Source organism: Physeter macrocephalus, chromosome 14 (assembly GCF_002837175.3).
Source record: "Physeter macrocephalus isolate SW-GA chromosome 14, ASM283717v5, whole genome shotgun sequence".
NCBI classification, from domain to species: Eukaryota; Metazoa; Chordata; class Mammalia; order Artiodactyla; family Physeteridae; genus Physeter; species Physeter macrocephalus.
The window spans coordinates 85,424,194-85,444,669 of NC_041227.1; the positions used below are offsets into that span (position 1 = coordinate 85,424,194).

Consider the following 20,476-nt stretch of genomic DNA (forward strand, 5'->3'; position numbering starts at 1 on the left):
CCTTCATATAAAAGGCAATAAAAATCTTTACAAAGCGAATCAATCACAGTGGCAACAGCAATACTCTCAGAGGCCTCAAAGCATATTACCTTCAGAAGCAAATGAAGATTTGCTCGGCAGATTGGTAGATTTAAGTGTCCGAACGTCTAGCCAGAACTCCACCCAAAGACAAAAATTACAAAATTGCTTGGCACGCTGCTGCGAGAGGGGAGCTTTTCAGAGGTGGAAGAATACAACCAGGTTATGTAAGCAGGTCACAAGTTTCAGCTCATTGTTTTATCACATAAAGAAGCAACAGTCACCAGAATCAAAGAACTGCGTGTTATTTAAAAATAACTGGGACTTCCCTGGCGGCGCAGTGGTTAAGAACCCGCCTGCCAATGCAGGGGACGCGGGTTCGAGCCCTGGTCCGGGAAGATCCCACACGCCGCGGAGCAACTAAGCCCGTGCGCCACAACTAGTGAGCCCACGAGCCACAACTGGTGAGCCCACGCGCCTAGAGGCCGTGCTCTGCAGCAAAGAGAAGCCACCGCGGTGAGAAGCCCGCGCCCCGCAACGAAGAGTAGCCCCCGCTCGCCACAACTAGAGAGAGCCCGCTCACAGCAACGAAGACCCGACACAGCCTAAATAAATAAATAAATAATAAAATAAAATAAAAACGACCAAGTTCAATCAATCAGAAACAACCAACTCCCTTAGAAGTCACTGTACAGATACCCACATCTCGTATGGATGTCAAAGACTTCCCATGGCCACTGCTTCCAGTGAAAACGAGAGGAACTTGGTTTTCGGATCCCTTTATGGCTGAATCAAGGGAGGAGTGAGAAACCAGAGGCCAGGAAGAACCTCCGAGAAGCAAAGGGTTAGGAAATCAATAAGCAGAAGACAGGGGCACGTGGCAGGGCCCAGGAGGGGACCTGGGCAGAGCCTCCCTTCTGGACTTCCTGGGTCTTCTAAAGAGGGAGCAAGGTGATGGGAGGCGAGGGCCTGCAGCACCTGGGGAGCTGACCCTGAGACTCGTGGCTCCCGTTCCTCCTTTAAGGGAAGGTGACAAGGGGCTCACCCTCAGGATTCACGCAGGGCAGGGCAGCCGGCAAATCCCCACCTTGGCAAGGCAGCCCCGCTGAGGTCTACTTTACCCTGCTTCACTCCTGCCACTCTACAGGGACCTCATGTTTGCGGGGAACCTACCCTAAGCGACACTTCGTATTTTCCATGAGAGACTGTATCATGGAACAGGTCTCCTTGACTCAGGAAATGGAGTGGCATTCCTGTTTTAAAGTCTGTAACCTGGCAGGCCACACGGGGAAAAGATAAGATCTAGGACCTTAAAAATTAGGAGACGAAGGCCTGCCCCAGGGGAAAAAAAAAATCTGACAGTTGGAGACTCCAGCATAAGAACAGGTAGCTACAGAGAGAACACATGTATGACTGAGAGCAGAAGTCTGCTGTGGACCATTCCAGGTGATGAGCCGTCAGGGGTTAGTGGTTGCTTTTTGTTTTTCTTTTGGCCTCTGTAGGGTAGACATCTGTCATGCTGCTTTTATTTTATTCATTTTTGGCTGCGCCGTGCGGCACGTGGGATCTTAGTTCCCTGACCAGGGATTGAACCCGTGCCCCCTGCAGTGGAAGCGCGGAGTCCTAACCACTGGACCGCCGGGGAAGTCCCCCGTCATGCTGTTTTTGAATCCTGGCCAGGAGCAGTCCTAACCAGAGATGTCAGCCAACGTATGGCTTTGAGGTATTCAAGTCTACAGGGATCGGAAAGGTTTCGATTTTCGTTCTAGAGATCAGTTACACTTGGGAAAGACCCACCAAGAGAAAGGAGGAAAGAAAACCTGGTATCTCCCCCAAAACCCACAGAAGCTTTGGGAGTTCCCGCACCGTTTAAGGTGAACTTGGAGGTCGAGCAGCAGTGTTAGGGCGGGGGCCAAGGTGAATGGTGAATAAGAAGGATCCTAAAAATCCCGGCTTAGCCTTGTCTGCAGTCCCCCAGGAAGGCCAAAATCCGGTATTTCCAGCTCCTCTAGGGATGATTCCTCTCCTAAATGCATAACAGCAAAGTTTCTTCACCTCCCCAGTACAAATAAAACCTGGAGTCACCTGGCAACATTTCACAGACCTGGTCTCAGCATCCACAGATGTGTAAATCCTGGAAATGTGGAAGCAGAGGCCGGGCCTGGGCCAAGAATGCACCTCCCAAAGGCCCAGCTGACCAGTCCAACCCCCAAATACGAGTCAGAGTTTCCCCTGGTACCCAGAACTTTCTAGGTAAGCTTGTTTTACCCCAGGTTCGGGCTCTCTCTGAAGTAAAATTCCTGCACCCCCTATCCACGACATAACCCCTTTCAGGGTGGCTGTCTTTTGGAGGCTCTCCATCCTTCCACTAGGTCTGCAGAGGACCTCAATATCCACAACTGAAAAAAACAAGTCCCTTGGAACACGAGTTCTGACCTTCTCATGACAACAGGCTTTATGACCTAATAAATTGGGGAAATGATGCCACGGCCCCTTGTGAAGATGCATGGCACGTCACAGCGTGTAAAAGACCCTAAGAAGTCATACACTCAAGAAAGGGGTTTCGACGTGTCGAATCCTGTGTTTCAGGAACAAGAGACCCCAGATTTCCCGCTCCTTGCCTCCCGCCCCAACATAGCCTAGCATCAGTGGAACTAGTGTTCCCTAGAGCACTGTTCGTTTCGCTCCCGAACTTCTCGATTACATGTGCTTATTCCAAATGACAGAACGTCCAGGCTAAGGCCCGGGGGCAGGGGTGCCGGTGAGACAAGACCCCTGCAGAGCAGTTTCAAGCACAGGCTGAGGGTGAGTCACGCACTAAACTGAGCTCTGAGGGAGGCCGCTAGCCCTGGTGTAAATATCCTCGCGGATTCGGGGGCTGCTGTCGGCTGGCCCTGGTGGAGGCCCCCTCAGGATCAGAACGCAAGTGAACTGGCTACCAGGCACATCAGGCTTCAGGGCTGGATAGAGCAGCTGCACCGAGCTGCGCGGGCGCAGAACCTTGGTATCCTTTTTTTTTTTTTTTTTTTGTTAAGCTTGTTCTGATTATCTTTAGTTGCATAACAAACCACCCTCGAAATTTAGTAGCTTCCTGATCCGGGCCACAAATCCACAATTTTGGGAGAGTTGGGCAGGGACAGCTTGACTAGTCCACACAGCACCAGCTGAGGTGGTTTGACTTGTGTAGTTCTAGCCTCTGTATACCCCTAAAACCCCTCTGGTGGTAAGGGCCCAGCAGCATGTGTAAAGCTGCCTGCAGCCCCTGGGGTCCCAGCGGGACGGCAGTCTGTCCACGGAAATCCCAAGGACCTTGGCTCTCTGTACTCAGAAGACCATACCGCAGGGGCCAGTGGGTGTTGAATGCCCTGAGATTGCACGGTGGTAACTTTCTCACAGAGGGGGCATCTGGATGGCTTTTCAGAGGGGACTGGGAATCTGACGAGGTCTGGCAGGGTGGAGCCCACCTCCGATGAAGAAACACTTGGGACCAAAGGACCAGAACTGCTCCCTCCAGGGCATCACACAGGAACTGAGTCACTTTAAACTGAGTTTTAAAAACAAACTCCAATGCATTTGCTAGCTCTCTCCCTCTCTCTCTGCATCTCTGTCTCTCTCCCCCATGAGGCAAAGATCAGATTCTAAGTATGCTCTTTTTTTTTTTTTTTTTATAGATTGGTGACATCTCCCCCTACTCCCTTTAACTTCTTAGAATTTCCAGCTTTTCTCTCCCCACCAGACAGAATGCAATGAACAACAGCGCAGAGCAGAGAAACACCCTGCACCCGCCTCTCACGGGAAGGGTCTCTGGTGGGGAAGGGAACAAGCAGGGACACTGGTCCTTGCGAACACTCCCCCATCATCACAGGACACAGGTGTGGGTCTCCAAGGTCGACTCCCACTCAGAAGAGAAGAGGGGTGGAAAGTAAGACTCACGTACCTCCACAGTTGTGGGTTTTTCAACCTTTCCTCCGTAGGACACATTAGCCGATGACTCAGGCCCACGTATGTGGGTGCCAGGGCTGAGCTGACACCTCCCATGAATCAGCTGTGCTCGTTAGGAAACCTGTTTATGCCCATTTGACTTCTTATGGGAATCACATCATGCAATTACATATTATGTGAGCTGATCTAATATGGGTGCAAGAGGGTCATTCCTATGCGAATTAAGCTGGGCGCATTTATGAGTCTCATAACAACTGCATCAAAGTAGGTGTAGGTGTCAATCATAAAAGACGGGAAAACAGCTCTTAGAAATTTACAAGGATTTTACACTCAGATTGCTTCAAGGTTTAGGTTTTCAATCTGTTTTAAAGAGACTGAAACTGGGAATGTTAAACTACACACTGCAGGTGTTACTGATGCCAGAATGGTGCTGAGGGGTGCAGACGAGCAGACCCATCATCAGAATAAAACCTCTGAAGATTTGAGAACTGATGCACGTTTGTAAATTTTGAGTCAAAATAAAGTGTTTAGTATCTTTTTCTCTCAGGTTCCCCTTTTGACCCACTTTTTTTTTCTTTTGATGAGAACTAGTCAATACTGATCACAACCGTCAGCTCGGAAGGCTGCACTTACTTCCGGCCGAAGGGTGGGAAGCAAGCCTAGCACCCCGAATAGCACAGACGGAAGCATCAAGAATGAACTGACATGCTAACAGACACAACCCCCTTAAACTGCTGCTGGTAAGTGCAGCCCTCCTGTCATCCCATCTGAATCAATCCCTCCATCCCACAACCCCCAGCACTGAGAAAGGGATGCTAGCTCATACCCATCCTTTTTGTAAAACTCCAGCATCATGTTATCCGTGGCAACGCTGAGGGGCCGGCGGGCCTGCTCGGGCTGGCGCCGGTCGGCAGGGTCCATGTCTGGGGAGGGCATTGAGCTGTAGTTGGCATTGTGGTTCACGTGCACCGGACTCCCGTAATTGCCCGTGATGTTGAACTCTATCTCTGCGGGGAAGACAGAATGGGTGCACAGGGTCTGTGGGTCGGCCATACCCTTCCTGGGCAGGAGGGAGATAGCAGAGACGGCCACTTCTTTATGTGTCACCCCTGAAAATCTTGTGCCACGGTTCAGTGTTAGATCATCTATTGATATTAATTCATCTTAATATAATTCATCCTCTTACCAGGTGAACACATGTGCTCACCTAGCGTGTAATACGATGGGCATTTAATAAAGCATTTTTCATTTGTGATTCACAAAACAAATTTAGCCAAATAGGAACAGATGGGTACTTTCTTTTTCAAAAAGGCAAAATAATCTATCTCAAACCTTATGTTTAAAAGTGAAATGCCAGAGCGGTCTAAATCATATCAGGAAAAAGAGCAATGCCCACTCTCAACACTGTTATTTGACACTACTGAAGAAGTGCTAGCCAATGGAATTAGTCAAGAAAAGAAAATAACAGGCAATATTATTATCTGTAGATGACGATGATGTCTTTCTGGAAAACCAAAAAGAAATTTTAAAGGATTAGAAATAAAGAGATCTCACTAAGATTGTGGGCTATCAAATGGATTCTAGTCTCATCCTTTCCTGGTCACAGCCTATTTATGTGCAATGACAACGAATGAGCACAGAACTTACAGAATTATGCCTTTACCTCCTACCTCCTATACTTCTTTATCCTGATTTCCTATCCTCACCCGACTGTGTCATCAATTGAACTCTTATTTCAGAGCTGTCACGGTGAAAACACATGAAGCCAAAAGACAATCAAACTTCTTTAATGTTAGATCAGCACTAAGTGATTACTTCTGATGAACAGAGCAGAGAATTGTTAATATTATATCCCCACACGAGTTAATAGTTTGTTGTCGCACAGCCGAAAGCATACCCTTAATATTTACTAAACATAAGGCACAGTACTTTTTTAAAAAGCAAACACTGAACTTAATGTAACAACTGCTGTCTGTCTCTCCAAAGCTGTCACCACTGCGAGCCATTCCCTTATCCAATGGTGCTTCCACGCTAAGAACATTTATGAAACTCCATCTTAGGCAGCTGTCTTGAGAGCTTCATTTTGAACGAGGTACAAAAAAGAATCTTGTTGCCTCTGAGCCCCATCTTTACATGCTGAGGGCAACTCCAAGGACACAGCCTAGCGCAATGAATGGATGGCACCCAGGTGATCCCTCAGCCCAGAATAAAAGTTCATGTTCATCTCCAAGCCACTCTCTCACTTTGTCCCAGCTTACCCTTCCCCCTCCCCGTGTCCTCAAGTCCATTCTCTAGTACTACCAAACGTAAAATAGCTAGCTAGTGGGAAGCAGCCGCATAGCACAGGGAGATCAGCTCGGGGCTTTGTGACCACCTAGAGGGGTGGGACAGGGAGGGTGGGAGGGAGGGAGACGCAAGAGGGAGGAGATGTGGGAACATATGTATACGTATAACTGATTCACTTTGTTGTAAAGCAGAAACTACACACCATTGTAAAGCAATTATACTCCAACAAAGATGTTAAAAAAATATATATGGAAAGGAGGCATGACTATTGCCAAAAAAAAAAAAAAAAAGTTCACGTTCACCTCAAATCCAGGTTCATCCTCTGCATCTACAGAGCATAACATCTCTCTCTTTTTTTTTTTTTTTCCTGCTTCAGCATTTCATGATTGACAGATTTAAAGAAACTATGGTGTAGATGTCAGACCAATAAAATCTGAGGGCATGGTTAGCACAGCACCTTCAGGCCAGAATTTCCCTTGACCAGGGATGACAGTAAGAAACTGCCATGACTTGACCCCATCCCTGAGTGGTGTATGTGTGCGCGTGTGTGCGTGTGCGTGTGCGTAGGACGATTAAAAACAAACCAAATATACACACACCTTTGGCCAGTGGTACTCAAAGGTTTCAGAGGTTCGGAACTCACAGCGACACTCCCATTTTCCACAGAAGCCCACTCCCACACCCGGATGCTGCCACGTACCCCCGGGGAAGAACCAGTCTGCGTGCTGGATGATGGGCTCGACGATACCGACAATCTGCAGCGAGACCGTGGTCATCATTTCCGTGATGTTCCTGTGAGCACAGGACAGAGCAGGGCAGGGCGAGGTGAGCGGCCAAGGCAGGGAAGGGGCCCTGGACCAGAAGTCTGAGAGCAAGCATCCTCTCAGGACGGACACTTCGCCTTTCTGAACCTCTCTCCCCCCTCTACGGGATGCAGATGCCCCAGAAGTCCTCCCTACGGGAGACGGGCAAGTAACATACTCAAAATCGCCAAGTACGAGGCACCTTTCGGTGTGAGGTACGATTCTCATAACTGCCAGATTCATCCTTTTCCCAGCTCTGTTCTCCCTTTTGAGACAGCCCTCCGTCCCTCAGAGGCTGGGATGTGTGCTGTCCGCAGGGGGCCAGGGAGGCCTGGAAGAGCCTGCCGTGCCTAGCGCTGACTCAGAGGAGCTCACGGAAGACCCTGACTGCAGGCCTAGCTCTGAGACCACCAATGGGAAAGATCTGAAGAATGCCGGGTCTCCTCCTGAGTCTAAAGAAGGAGCAGGCCAAGACAGACATATGACCTGACACATACATGAGGCTGGTGGCTATCCGGGGCCCCGGCCGTCCGGCCCAGGCCCCAGCGGCATCCTGCCCCCAATGTGACCCACGCACCCCTTCCTCCCTGGACTCACCCTTCCGCTTGTGGCCACAGCAAGTTGGGTCCTAACACAATCGCCATGTTACTGGGAGTCATCTTGTTGACATCTTGATAGTCTGAGAGTTTGGATAAAAACTTGATCAAGTATCTGAAAGGAAGTGAGAAGGGCCAGGTTTAACAAGGGCTCAAAACCAGCCGTGCTCCCCAGCACCGGGTGGAAACTTCTCTTACCGATAACAAGATTCCTACATCCTAAAATATAATCAAGACGTGTCACGCGTCAGGACACGAGAATGCTCCCAAAACAGACGGACTCGGCTCTCACTCGGCTAGCTGTCAACATTTGCTTCGATTAACCCTGGCCAGAAACATTCTCCATCTTTCCTTCTCACCCACTGCACGATGACTGAAAGTCCTTCCTTCTTTTCAAACCTCTGTCACCTGCCATCCTCCCTGTGTGCACAGGTGAGAAGCAGTGTGTAGGTGTCATTGGTGGGGACATTTACATGCTAGGGGTGGCATCCCCCGGGGTTAACCTCAGTGGGGCTCTGAGAGCCAATGAAGAAAAAGTCAAACCTCGACTTAGCACGTGGCCCAGCAATTCCACTCCTAGAGAAATACGTCCACACGCAAACGTGGACACAAATGTTCTCAGCAGCATTACTCATCACGGCCAGAAAGGGGAGACCACCCACATGTCCATCAAGGGATGAACAGAGGACTCAAATGCAATCCATCCAGACAACAGACTACTACTCAGCCCTAATAAGGAAGGAAATACCGACACATGCTACCACACGGATGAACCTCAGAAGCGTATGATGCCAAGTGAAAGAAGCCAGACTCAGAGACCCCCATGTTGAACGGTTCCATCTCTAGGAAGTGCCCAGCGCGGGCAAACAGACACACAATGTAGATAGATGAGTGTCTGCCAAGGACTGGCCGGGCAGAAACGGGGAACGACTGCTACTGCGCACAGAGTTTCTCTCTGGGGTGATGAAAATGTTCTAAAATTAGACAGTGGTGATAGCTGCACAGCTCTACAGATTTACAAAAAGCCACTCGACGGTACACTTTAAAAGGGTACAATGGTATATGAATTGTAGTTCAATAAAGCTATTATTTTAAAAAAATCAGTAAGTGAGCTGTGCACAAATGAAGCACAAAAAGAGCTCTCACGGACCACACCAGACCTGCCAGGCTGCACGGAGGCCCCGGACTCAGTTACGCAGGTGGCGGGTCCAGTCCCGTTCTGCCTGGACAACAGTGGAGTGGCTCCTTCAGGAACTGCTGACTGACCTCCTGCCCACGGAGCGGCAAGACCGCAGAGGCCCCTAGAGCTGCCGGGGGGCCACCTCTACCCACAGCCCCGCCTGCCACGTCACACCCTCCAAGAGGCCACACAGGCCTGGACCAGGACGTGGGACCTGAGCTGAGTCAATCCACGGGCTGGCCGGTGGCCTAGCAACACTTGAAGAGTCATACCGATCTGATTCTTGCTCTTGGGATTTTGTTTTTCAATTTTGTATATATAAATTGACCAATTTAAGCATTTTTTTTTTTTTTTTTTTGTGGTACGCGGGCCTCTCACTGTCGTGGCCTCTCCCGTTGCGGAGCACAGGCTCCGGACGCGCAGGCTCGGCGGCCATGGCTCACGGGCCCAGCCGCTCCGCGGCACGTGGGATCCTCCCGGACCGGGGCACGAACCCGCGTCCCCTGCATCGGCAGGCGGACTCTCAACCGCTGCGAGACCAGGGAAGCCCTAAGCATTTTAAAGTGTATAATTCAGTAGCGTTAAATACTTTCACACTGTGATGCAACCATCACCACGATCCATCTCCAGCACTTTTCATTACCCCAAACTAAAACTCTGCACCCATTAAATGACAGACCCCCTCCAAGCCCCTGGCAACCACCATTCTACTCTACTTTCTGCCTCTATGAATTGACTACTCTATGGACCTCTTATGAGTAGAACTGTTCGGTATTTGTCCTTTTGTTTGGCTTCCCTCAGCGCAAGGCCTTCAAGGTTCATCCACGCTGTAGCAAGCATTAGAGTGTCCTTCCTTCTGCAGGCTGAACGCTGCACTGCATGGTACCTTGTTCACGCGTTTATCCGTCGCTGGACATTTGCGCTGTTCCCACCTCCTGGCTATTGTGAATCACGCTGTCATTAACGTAGGTGTACAAAATCAAGTCCCTACTTTCAAAATTTGGGGGGAAATACATCCAGAAGTGGAATTGCTGGGTCGTACAGTAATTCTATGTTTAAGTCATGAAAAGTCGCTCCTGGGATTTTTAACAGGAAAACGGAAATAATCAGGCAGGTGGCAGCAGCTGAAGCTGAAAATCTGCGTCTAAGGAAGTGCCCAGGAGAGGAGGAGGACCAGGGGCAATGCTGGCACAGACAGAGTGTGGAGGAAGCAGAAAGTGGGAAGGGGCAGAAGCCCGGGACGGAAAAGATCTGCAGGGGCGGCAGGAAGTGAAATCCTGGTGGTAGCAAGAAAAGTAAGAGACAGACTCGTGGAAAATTGCTGGTGAAAGGTGGAAACCACAGAATATCCTCCCAGCCTCTTCTTCCTGCAGCCTGGCTCCAGGACACACCTGCCAAGTCCAGCCCAGGGTCTGGTCAGCTTCTCCGCAGTGTCCACGGGCACCCATCTTTACAATAAACCCCCGATATCTGGAAACAGCCTGCATTCATCTCTGTTCCTTGCAAATCAAAGAACTTAACTGCATTAGCCAACAGCTGCTCAGGTAGCCTGCAAAGTCTCACAGCCCCTTTTAGTCTGTTTCCTCATGTGCAGAACGGTAATTCACAGCCGCCCAGGGCTGCTTGAGGTTGAAAAGAGACCCTGCGTGTTAACCATGCTTTGGACACCATATAACACCATGCCTGCCAGTGACCATGCCTTCTGGCCCGGAAACACGTGTCTGAGGCTTAAATAACCTTGACCCGGCGTCTCCAGGGTCCACTCACCGGATGTTGTTGTAATTGGCCTTGGGCAATTTTTCACAAGCATTCCACAGAGCCTGGAGCCTCTTGTCCTGCTCCTGGATGCTGGGAAATTAACGGGAAAAGCCATTGGTTGAGCACGAATGGATGAAGTCCCACCAGGATTCATATTCACCAGCCAGCGAAATATTTGAGAAAAAGGAACCAGCCGTTGTTAGTGATCGTATCAATAAACTATTACCATTCAAATGTTTGGTTTCTTATTATTTCCCCCTCCAAGGTCTCTTTCTGTCTTGCCTGGGCTATTTGAACAAAACTTCCCCTACACAGGTCACACGGCCCAGGTGAACGGGTGCTGGGGCAGCAGGTAAGGGAGGAGGGCAGAGGCCAGACACCTGCTCTGGAGTGGGCGGGGCTGTGGTGTCATCAGGAGGGCGATTCTGTCACAGCAACAGGACACCAGAAACAGGTCAACCCCACTTTCACACCACGGTGGCAGCTGACTGGCCTGTTCCACGGGTATTAGTTAATGCACACGAAGTGTCTTGTCATCTGGCACATAACAGATGCTCAATAAACACCTTCTGAACAAGTAAATTACATGAACTCATACAGACATAAGGACATCTGACCCTTGAAGACATAACTCAGAGGTGGATAATTTCCATGACCAAAGGATTCTCTACTCTACAAAAAGATTTGCTCTAAGGGTTTCTTTATTGATAAACCCTGTCAGGATTAAAAGAAATTACTTATAGGACTACATTTTTTAATTTACTCTTCATGAAAACCTACATCAAGGCTGACACGGTTAGGAAGGCCTTATGTTCAAAGAACCTTTTCTCGAGAAAAACTAAAAAGCCAACGCCGACGGGGAGGCCCAGCTCTGACCCCTTGACCCGGGGCCCAAGGCAGGGCAGTGGCCATCGCCGGGTCCCCAGAAGTCCTCCCTTCCATCCTGACCCAGGCAAGAAAATCTCCCTTTTCCACTCCTCAACCCTTGAAAGGGCAGATACTGCCAAGACCTGCCCTTCAATAAAAATCAGCACCCACGTACCGAGGGGCTCCCGTGTGTCAGGCAGTGTCCCAAGGGCTGGGAAGCAGGATGCAATCAGAGGAGACCGCTGCCTCCCCGGCCCTGCCCCGCCAGCCCAGCTCACAATCTAACCAGCTACACAAGCCCAGCCTCGAGCCCGCAGCTCAGCTCTCCGCAGAGAAGGAACACCGGGGATATGGGACGGATCCTGACTGCCAGCTGCTCGACAGCCGGGTGCCAGGAAGGCGGGCCCAAAGGGTCAGAAGGAGCCCAGCAGGCAAAGGTTTCGGGGGAACAGTCGCATGGGAGGGGACGGCCAGCACGAAGAGGGAGAAGTCCTGGCAGTGACGGGAGCCTCGGGCCTTCCTGCCGCCTCTGGTAGGCACGGCTCGGCCTCTGGGCTGCTCGGCGCGGCTCCTGCATGGAAACACTCAGCACACGGGACCAGCAAGGTCCCAGGCCACCTTGCCCGGCAGATCCCTCACTGCTGCTTCTGCTGCTTCCTGCCAGCCCCCAGCCCGACTCCTGGGTGGCCCAGCCCGTGGCAGAGCTCCCCTGAAGGCCAGTCCCCCGTTAGGGTGCGTGTGGCTCTTTGGTGAGATTCACCTTCACCAAAAGGTCAACGGTTATCAACCCAGTAGCCTTGGGAGCTTTGAAACCAAGAGGATTAAACCAGAATCTCTGAAAAGGAGGTCCAGGCCTTGAACCTGGGTACCTTTTAAAGCTTCGCAGGAGACTGATGCACACAGAGGGTTGAAGGTGGCTGTCCTGGGACAAAATTACCTCCGTTAGAGCCCGTGGCCTCGGTGGCCGCCGCCACCATGCCCAGAATCTTCCCGCCCAACGTGCCTCTCCTCCAGGGGCAGAAAGAGGCCTTTGCTTTCCCTCGGTTCAAAGGCCTGAGCCCTTCGAGGCATCCGCTCACCCCCGTTTCCTAATGGAGCCCAGCTTTGTAAATCACCGGGAACGGTCTCCCTCTCGCCCCGAAGCACCCGGCTGCCCTCTCCTCCTCCAGCTGGTAAGTGTTATCAAGACCACCCATACACTGAGTGAATAAAAGGGGCCGTGTCCATCAAAAGATATGTCCTCACGCATCATCACCCCCGGGACCCCCGTGTCATTCTAGAGAGGCGTGCAGTGCCGTTAAGCACGGGGGGCCCGGAGCCGGACTCCTTGCAATCAAATCCTCATCCTGTCATTTATTAGACGGCAGGTGACCTGCCACGAACACCTGCTCTGTGACTCGACTTCCTCATCTATAAAATAGGGAAAACAGCACAACCCCCTTCATAGGGTTGTTGTGAAAATCAGATGAGTTAAAAACAGATAATGAGCTTAGAACCACGACAAGCCTCTAATAAACACCCAACAAATGGCATCACCTGTGATTCTTAGTATCCTCGTGGGCTCTAAAACTCACTTTCCACCATGAGATGCAGGAATACCAGGCAGTCAGCCAGCCTTTGAAAATGCATCCTCTCTATTCTACCTTGGACAAAAAACCAGAGTTGTGCACGGTAACCGGAGCGAGCTTTCTCTAACTCCGCACACGCCAGCCTGGCTTCACTTCCAGGTCAGCTGGGTTCTCTTGCAGCCCCACCTCTTACAGAAGCACATACACACTCCAGCATCCTTTTGGAGCAGCTCGGCTGGCTGCTTTTCACTACTAAATCCCATGACCAGAGACCCCCAGAAATCATCCTTTCATGGGCACCGAGCTCAGTCCTCCCATGAAACGTTCCTCTCCCTCCTGTATCTTTTTCTCCTGGACCATCTCCACCCTCATCTCTCCCAGCCTCTCTGGTGCCCATTCTCCTGTGTCCCCCCCTAGCCATGTCCATTTACTCAGTAAAAACCGATTCCTCCAAACAGTAGCAGGTACTAAAGTCGGCTCTTAACTTAGGGCCAAAGAAAATACATAATACAATCCTAATCCCGAACCAAGTGAGGAAGGAAGCCAGGAATCCCACGCTTCGGAGCTACACAGGTGACGTGGCTGGGGCGTCACCTGCTGGCCACCAGCCCCCCGATCTCCACACCCCCATCCTCCCGATGCACGACCAGGGTCTGGGCCTCGTTCCTGCCACCTCCCTGCTGAGGCCCCCCTCCAGGCTCACCTTCAGGAAAGTGGGACGGTGTCCACTGCCCGGACATTGTATTTTGATGTTAGTTATTCGTTAGTTGTTGTTAATGTTTTTTACCTATTACGGATGAGGGTAAAGACCCCTGTCACCACTCCCTTGTCCTGCTCTTCTCTCCAGAAGGAATCACCCCCACCCTCCAGTGTGAGCCTTTCCAGAACCTTCTTTCATGCAGTTACACACTTATAGAGGCACTCCTAAAACTGTATCGTTTTGAGTGTTTTTTTGTATTTCTTCTTTTTAAAACAACAGACTATCCTGTGGGTCCCCGTTAACTTTAGTTCACTCAAAATTAAACCTTCGTATCTTTACACGTGAGCAGGACTAGCTCAACCCATTTTTCAAAGTGCTGCCGGGCGTGTGAGAGTGTAGCTATACCGTATTTTATTCAGTCATCCCCTCCCGTTATTCAAGGTGACCGCGCGATCAACACCCTGGTACACACCTCTCCGGGCGCACGTACGAGCCTTTCCCCGTGACACGTACCAAGAAAGGGATTCGCTGGATCCCAGGTGGCATGCTTTCACAATTTCAATAAAGACTTCCAGATAAACCACAACCCAGAAGACACCCCGAAACGTGCTGTACTCACTTGGAAGCCTGAAGCCACTCATCATAGAGCTCAAAAGTCATCAGAGGCTCTGGCAGCTCCCGGAGGTAAGATTTCAAAGCTCCTGGACGTGAACACCATACGGTCCGTGAGCCACTGGGACACGGCAGAGACACATGCTACCAGCCGGCGTCACCGTGGGGGACGGTTCCCCCACCCGTGTGACAAGGTCACACAGTGGCTGCCGCGTGACCGGATCTGAGGCTCTGGCGCGGCCGTGGGCCCCGGGCTGGGCATCACACTGGCCTCCTCCCTCATGTTTCCCACCCTCGCCCCTTCCCCTGGCAGGTAGGGGATGGGAAGGCCTCCCTTCAAGGGCCACAGCCACCAGGGCTCAAGCGGGGTCCTGAGCGGACATGCGTGGAGCATGCTGGGAAGCCCGTGGCTCGAGCGGCCCCGGCACGTGGCCGCACACCCTCCACGCCCGCCCCGTCCCCCGGGGCCCCTCCAGTTGCGAGGCCCACCTGCAATGGCGTGGGGATCTGCTGAGCACTCCTGTACATCCACCACGCAGCAGTCCAGGGCAGCCTTGAGCTTCTTTAGCTTGGAGGCAGATGGGGCGACTCGGAAGAGGCCCTGCCGACAGGACAGAGGGTCACAGGACAGCCTGAACCTCCAAGGCACAAAAGCAAAACGGACAGGCAGGGACTCCCCTGGTGGCCCAGTGGTTAGGAATCCGCCTGCCAATGCAGGGGACACGGGTTCGAGCCCTGGTCCGGGAGGATCCCACGTGCCGCGGAGCAACTCGGCCCGTGCGCCACAGCAACTGAGCCTGCGCTCTAGAGCCCGCGAGCCACAACTACTGAGCCCGCGAGCCACAACTACTGAAGCCCGCGCGCCTAGAGCCCGTGCTCCGCAACAGAGAGAAGCCACCGCGATGGGAAGCCCGCGCACCGCAACAAGGAGTAGCCCCCGCTCAACGCAAGTAGAGAAAGCCCGCGCGCAGCAACGAAGACCCAACGCGGTCAACTAAAAAATAAATAAATAAATAAATTTAATTAATTAATTTAAAAAACCTGACAGGCAGTCTGCCCACCCCGTTCCTCCATGATCAACTAGGTGCATCCTTCCCATCACCGTTTATCAATACTGGAGGAGCAGGACCCAAGCCTCGCCCACAGCTGTGTCCCCAGCGCCCAGTACGGGGTGACCCAGCGTTCTGGTTCCGTACGTATTTGTTGGATAAATGAACCCTGGGCACAGGGGACACGGGTTCGAGCCCTGGTCCGGGAGGATCCCACGTGCCGCGGAGCAACTCGGCCCGTGCGCCACAGCAACTGAGCCTGCGCTCTAGAGCCCGCGAGCCACAACTACTGAGCCCGCGAGCCACAACTACTGAAGCCCGCGCGCCTAGAGCCCGTGCTCCGCAACAGAGAGAAGCCACCGCGATGGGAAGCCCGCGCACCGCAACAAGGAGTAGCCCCCGCTCAACGCAAGTAGAGAAAGCCCGCGCGCAGCAACGAAGACCCAACGCGGTCAACTAAAAAATAAATAAATAAATAAATTTAATTAATTAATTTAAAAAACCTGACAGGCAGTCTGCCCACCCCGTTCCTCCATGATCAACTAGGTGCATCCTTCCCATCACCGTTTATCAATACTGGAGGAGCAGGACCCAAGCCTCGCCCACAGCTGTGTCCCCAGCGCCCAGTACGGGGTGACCCAGCGTTCTGGTTCCGTACGTATTTGTTGGATAAATGAACCCTGGGCACTTCGACTTCCCGTTCTTGTGTATTTAAGATATATTTTGGAAAAACAAAAACACTAATTTGAAAAGATGCATGCACCCCCATGTCCACAGCAGCGTTATTTACAATTGCCAAGCTAGGGAAGCAAACTAAGTGCCCATCAACAGATGAACGGATAAAGACGATGTGGTGTCTATATACAACGGAATATTACTCAGCTGTAAAAAGGAATGAAACTGTGTCATTTGCAGCAAGATAGGTGGACTTGGAGGGTATTATGCTAAGTGAAATAAGTCAGACAGAGAAAGACAAACACTGTATGATATCACTTATATGTGAGACCTAAAAAATACCACAAACTAGTGAAGATAACAAAAAAGAAGCAGACTCAACACATACAGAGAACAAACTAGTAGTTACCAATGGGGAGGGGCAATATAGGGGTAGAGGATTGAGAGGTACAAACTATTAGGTATAAAATAAGCTACAAGGATATACTGTACAACACAGGGCATACAGCCCATATTTTATAAAGACTATAAATGGAGTATAACCTTTAAAAATTGTGAATCACTATATTGTATACATGTAATTTATATAATATTATACAGCAACTATACTTCAATTTTAAAAAAAGGATATATTTTGGAGAAAACTTTGACTGAGACCTGGTCAGAGTTGGAGGTCTAGGAGGTGGATGCACGCACAAAGGTCTACAGTGTGTGTGTGCACCTGTGTCTCTGTGTGTGTCCGTGTCTTTGTGTCTGTGTCTGTGTCTTTGTGTGTGTGTCTGTGTCTTTGTGTCTGTGTCTGTGTCTGTGTCTTTGTGTGTATGTGTATCTGTGTCTTTGTGTGTGTGTCTGTGTGTTCGTTTCTGTCTTTGTGTGTGTCTCTGTGTGTGTCTGTGTCTTTGTGTCTTTGTGTGTGTGCATCTTTGTGTGTGTACGTCTTTGTGTCTGCGTATCTCAGGAGGCACAGGGCTACACCTGGAGGAACTCATCAAGGCCATGCCCTCAGGGAATGGGCAGACTGGGGGTGGTTACGAGGTAGCAATGCCTCCGCCTCCTGCAGCCCCTTCATGTTTTATTCGTAAAGTTACTTTCAAGTCATTGTCACCTCTTCCACGTGAACCGCTGCAAAAGTGAGCTACTGCCGCATAAAGGGAGAAGGAAGCCAGGGGCGTGTGGAAGGAGAGACGCGAGCAGGTCAGAGTCAGAGGGGAGCCCCCAAGTCACAGGGAAGGTAGACGCAGGTGGAAGACCCGTTGGTTTGTTTCACCCGCTCAGCTCCTTGAATTATATGATGCAGCCCAGACACTGAGACGCTGGCAGGATCCCCCTTGCTCCTTTAACTGTTTACGGCCACTCAGATTTCCAGGTTCCTTCAGGAAAAAAACACGCCTCATCCGGAACACTGAGTTTTCTGCCTGCTAAGACTGCTAGCCCCCTTCTCAGGATAGGGTATGTCAGATAAATCAATGACCAAAGCTCTATGGCACCCCCGTGAGGAAGCCTCATGAGCACGTTTGGACCAGTGCCTACGTAAGGCTGCTACAGCCCCAAAGCAGGCTGCACATGCATTGAAGGAGCGGGCGAGACCCTCGTCAAGCCACGCCACGGCCCTGGGGGGAGAGCAACCACACCCGGTGATGGACGGAGTCAAAGCGAAGGGGGCAGAGTTTTCAAAGAGAAGCTTTTAGATTTCTGACCGTGTCACTGAGACGGCTGCTTCATGCAGTGACAAACACCAGGGGTGCAGGGGTGGGAGGGCTGTTAAAATAGCTCGTGAGTCCAGTTTTTGGGGCGTGAGAGGAAAATCTGCATGGAAATGTTGAAGACATGGCAGAAAACTCAGGAGTGGAGCCCACAGGGGGACGAGAACCCGGAGTCCTGACTAAGGTCAGGCGAAGCTCTCAGAGAGGGTGACGGCACTGCAGCGAAGATCAGAGTAAGAAGAGGGCGGGGCCGGGCGGTGCAGATTCCCCCCATGCTGCCCTGATGCTGCCGGCAGGGGCGGGGGGCCGGGGGCAGGAGTCCAGGGAAGAGCTGGCTCCAAGGAGGACTATGTTAGCAACTTCACGGGCAGTGATGGCCAAGGCGGCTGGACTAAGTCATGGGAAGTAGCAGTGGGGATCCCTGGGGACCACTGACGGCAGCTTCAGCCCAGTCGTGGGGGCAGAAGGGACCAAAAAAAGAAGAGTGAGTGAGTGAGTGGTGGTGAGGATGCAGGAGCAACAGATGATGAGAGCTACTTTAAGAAACTGAGTAGCCCAAGCCACTACGGAGAACAGGATGGAGGTTCCTTAAAAAACTCAAAATAGAGTTGCCGTATGATCCAGCAATGCCAGTCCTGGGCATATATCCAGAGAAAACTCTAACTAGCAAAGATACATGACCCCCTATGTTCACAGCAGCACTATTCACGACAGCCAAGACATGGGAGCAACCTAAGTATCCATCAACAGATGAATGGATAAGAAGATGTGGTCTATATATACAATGGAATATTACTCAGCCATAAAAAAAAGAATGAAATAATAACGTTCGCAGCAACATGGATGGACCTAGAGATCATCATTCTAAGCGAAGTAAGTCAGACAGGGAAAGACAAATATCATAGGATATCACTTATATGTGGAATCTAAAAAAATGATACAAATGAACTTATTTACCAAACAGAAACAGACTCACAGACTTAGAAAACAAACTTATGGTTACCAAAGAGGAACGGGGGTGGGGGAAGGATAAATTAGGAGTTTGGGATTAGCAGATACAAACTACAATACATAAAAGAGATAAACAACAAGGTCTACCGTATAGCACAGGGGACTATATTCAATATCCCACAGTAAATCATAATGGAAAATAATATGAAATATATATATGTATAACTGAATCACTTTGCTGTACACATGAAACTAACACAACGTGGTATAAATCAGTGATACTTCAATAAAAAATAAAATAAAAAATTTTTAAAAAGAAATTGGGTAGCATAAAACACAAAACCAAAGTGCAAGGGAAGGAATTTGAGGCTGTGGTTGGATTAAGAGAAGAGATTTTTCTAGGCTTGGGGCAACCCGAGCCTACTTGTTATTAAAGGAGAAGAGCTGAACCAAAGCTGGAGGGTGGGGCGGACAATGCAAGTGAGAGTGAGGCCTGGTGAGAGGCGGAAAGGTCCGGAAAGAGCAGGTGGGAGAGTCAGGAGACAACACGGGAGAAGTCGGAGGACCTGATCTTCCAGACCCTGTTCACACTGAGTAGGCATGTGAAGGCAGCAATACATTCTTTTCACTTTTTTTATAGAATAATACTGTACAGTTACATTTAAAAACATTCCTTATCTTTCAGAGACACACACACTGAAGTCCTGCAGATGCAATGACAGAATGTCTGGGATAGGCTTCAAAACGTCCAGGCAGGGGCCGGGGAGGAAGGTGAAGGTAGAGATGGACCTGGCTGACCAAAAGCCAGGAGATGAGGTGCAGTATCTTCTCTTCCGTCTTTCAGTTTTTCCATAATTAAAAACAAATGATGGGGAAAGAATAAGCCAAGTTCACCTCCCTCCATGAAGCCATCGCTCAGGGGCTGAAAAGACCTCACCATCTTTTCATTGGTAATATACATGAAAATGCCTGGCACTTAAAATGGGGTCAAAAAGCCCCTTTATTCCCAACCATTCCAAATAGCTGAATCTAAAACACGCCTGGCTTACAGGGGGCGGCAGACATACAGCTTCATCGTTCATCAGCGCCCTCCCCTTCTGCCCCCTCCCTCTCTGCACCCCCAGACCTAGTGATACTTAGAGTGCTTACTGACTGTTTTGAATGAATCAGGTTTATGTGACAGATGCTAGACTCCTCTCCCCTCGTAAGTTCATAAGCCCCCATCTCACTCTTTTATACTCTGCTCAGTAATAAACGCCCTAAATAAATACTGATTGGCTGATCAGATTAAATGAAGATGGAGTAATGATTTTTAAATTGCCTGTATAAGAAGCCAAAGATGAGGTCCATCTCCCAGGAAAACATTTACACAAGAAAAACAAGTCACCAATGTCTCTTTACATGTGGCTCATATGAAATGCTTTCTAATGTCTGTATCAATCATATTTTCAGGATCTCTATAAAAAGGTTATGATCAAAAATGTTAAAAGGTCTATTTTTTCAATTAGAGAAAGAGGAGGCGGAGGATCAGAGGGGGAAGGAGGTGGAGGAGGAGGAGGAGGGGGAGGAGGAGGAGGGGGAGGAGGAGAAGGAGAAGAAGAAGAAGACATAGCTACAAAGAACAGATTGGTGGGCTTCCCTGGTGGCGCAGTGGTTGAGAATCCGCCTGCCAATGCAGGGGACACGGGTTCGTGCCCCGGTCCGGGAAGATCCCACATGCCGCGGAGCGGCTGGGCCCGTGAGCCATGGACGCTGAGCCTGTGCGTCC

At 50.4% G+C, this 20,476-nt stretch overlaps 1 protein-coding gene across 3 annotated transcripts in view; it reads right to left on the bottom strand.

Moving 5' to 3' along the window:
• Nucleotides 1-20,476, bottom strand: part of ARHGAP44 (Rho GTPase activating protein 44) — a 158,280-nt gene that overhangs the window by 20,366 nt on the left and 117,438 nt on the right. For all 3 annotated transcript variants that reach the window (XM_028499018.2, XM_028499019.1, XM_024127756.3), the window contains 6 exons: nt 14,820-14,931; nt 14,338-14,419; nt 10,593-10,673; nt 7,647-7,760; nt 6,947-7,038; nt 4,787-4,967 (listed from right to left, as the gene is read on the bottom strand). In XM_028499018.2, the coding sequence (XP_028354819.1) occupies nt 4,787-4,967; nt 6,947-7,038; nt 7,647-7,760; nt 10,593-10,673; nt 14,338-14,419; nt 14,820-14,931 (662 nt within the window). The remainder of the gene's footprint in view (nt 1-4,786; nt 4,968-6,946; nt 7,039-7,646; nt 7,761-10,592; nt 10,674-14,337; nt 14,420-14,819; nt 14,932-20,476) is intronic.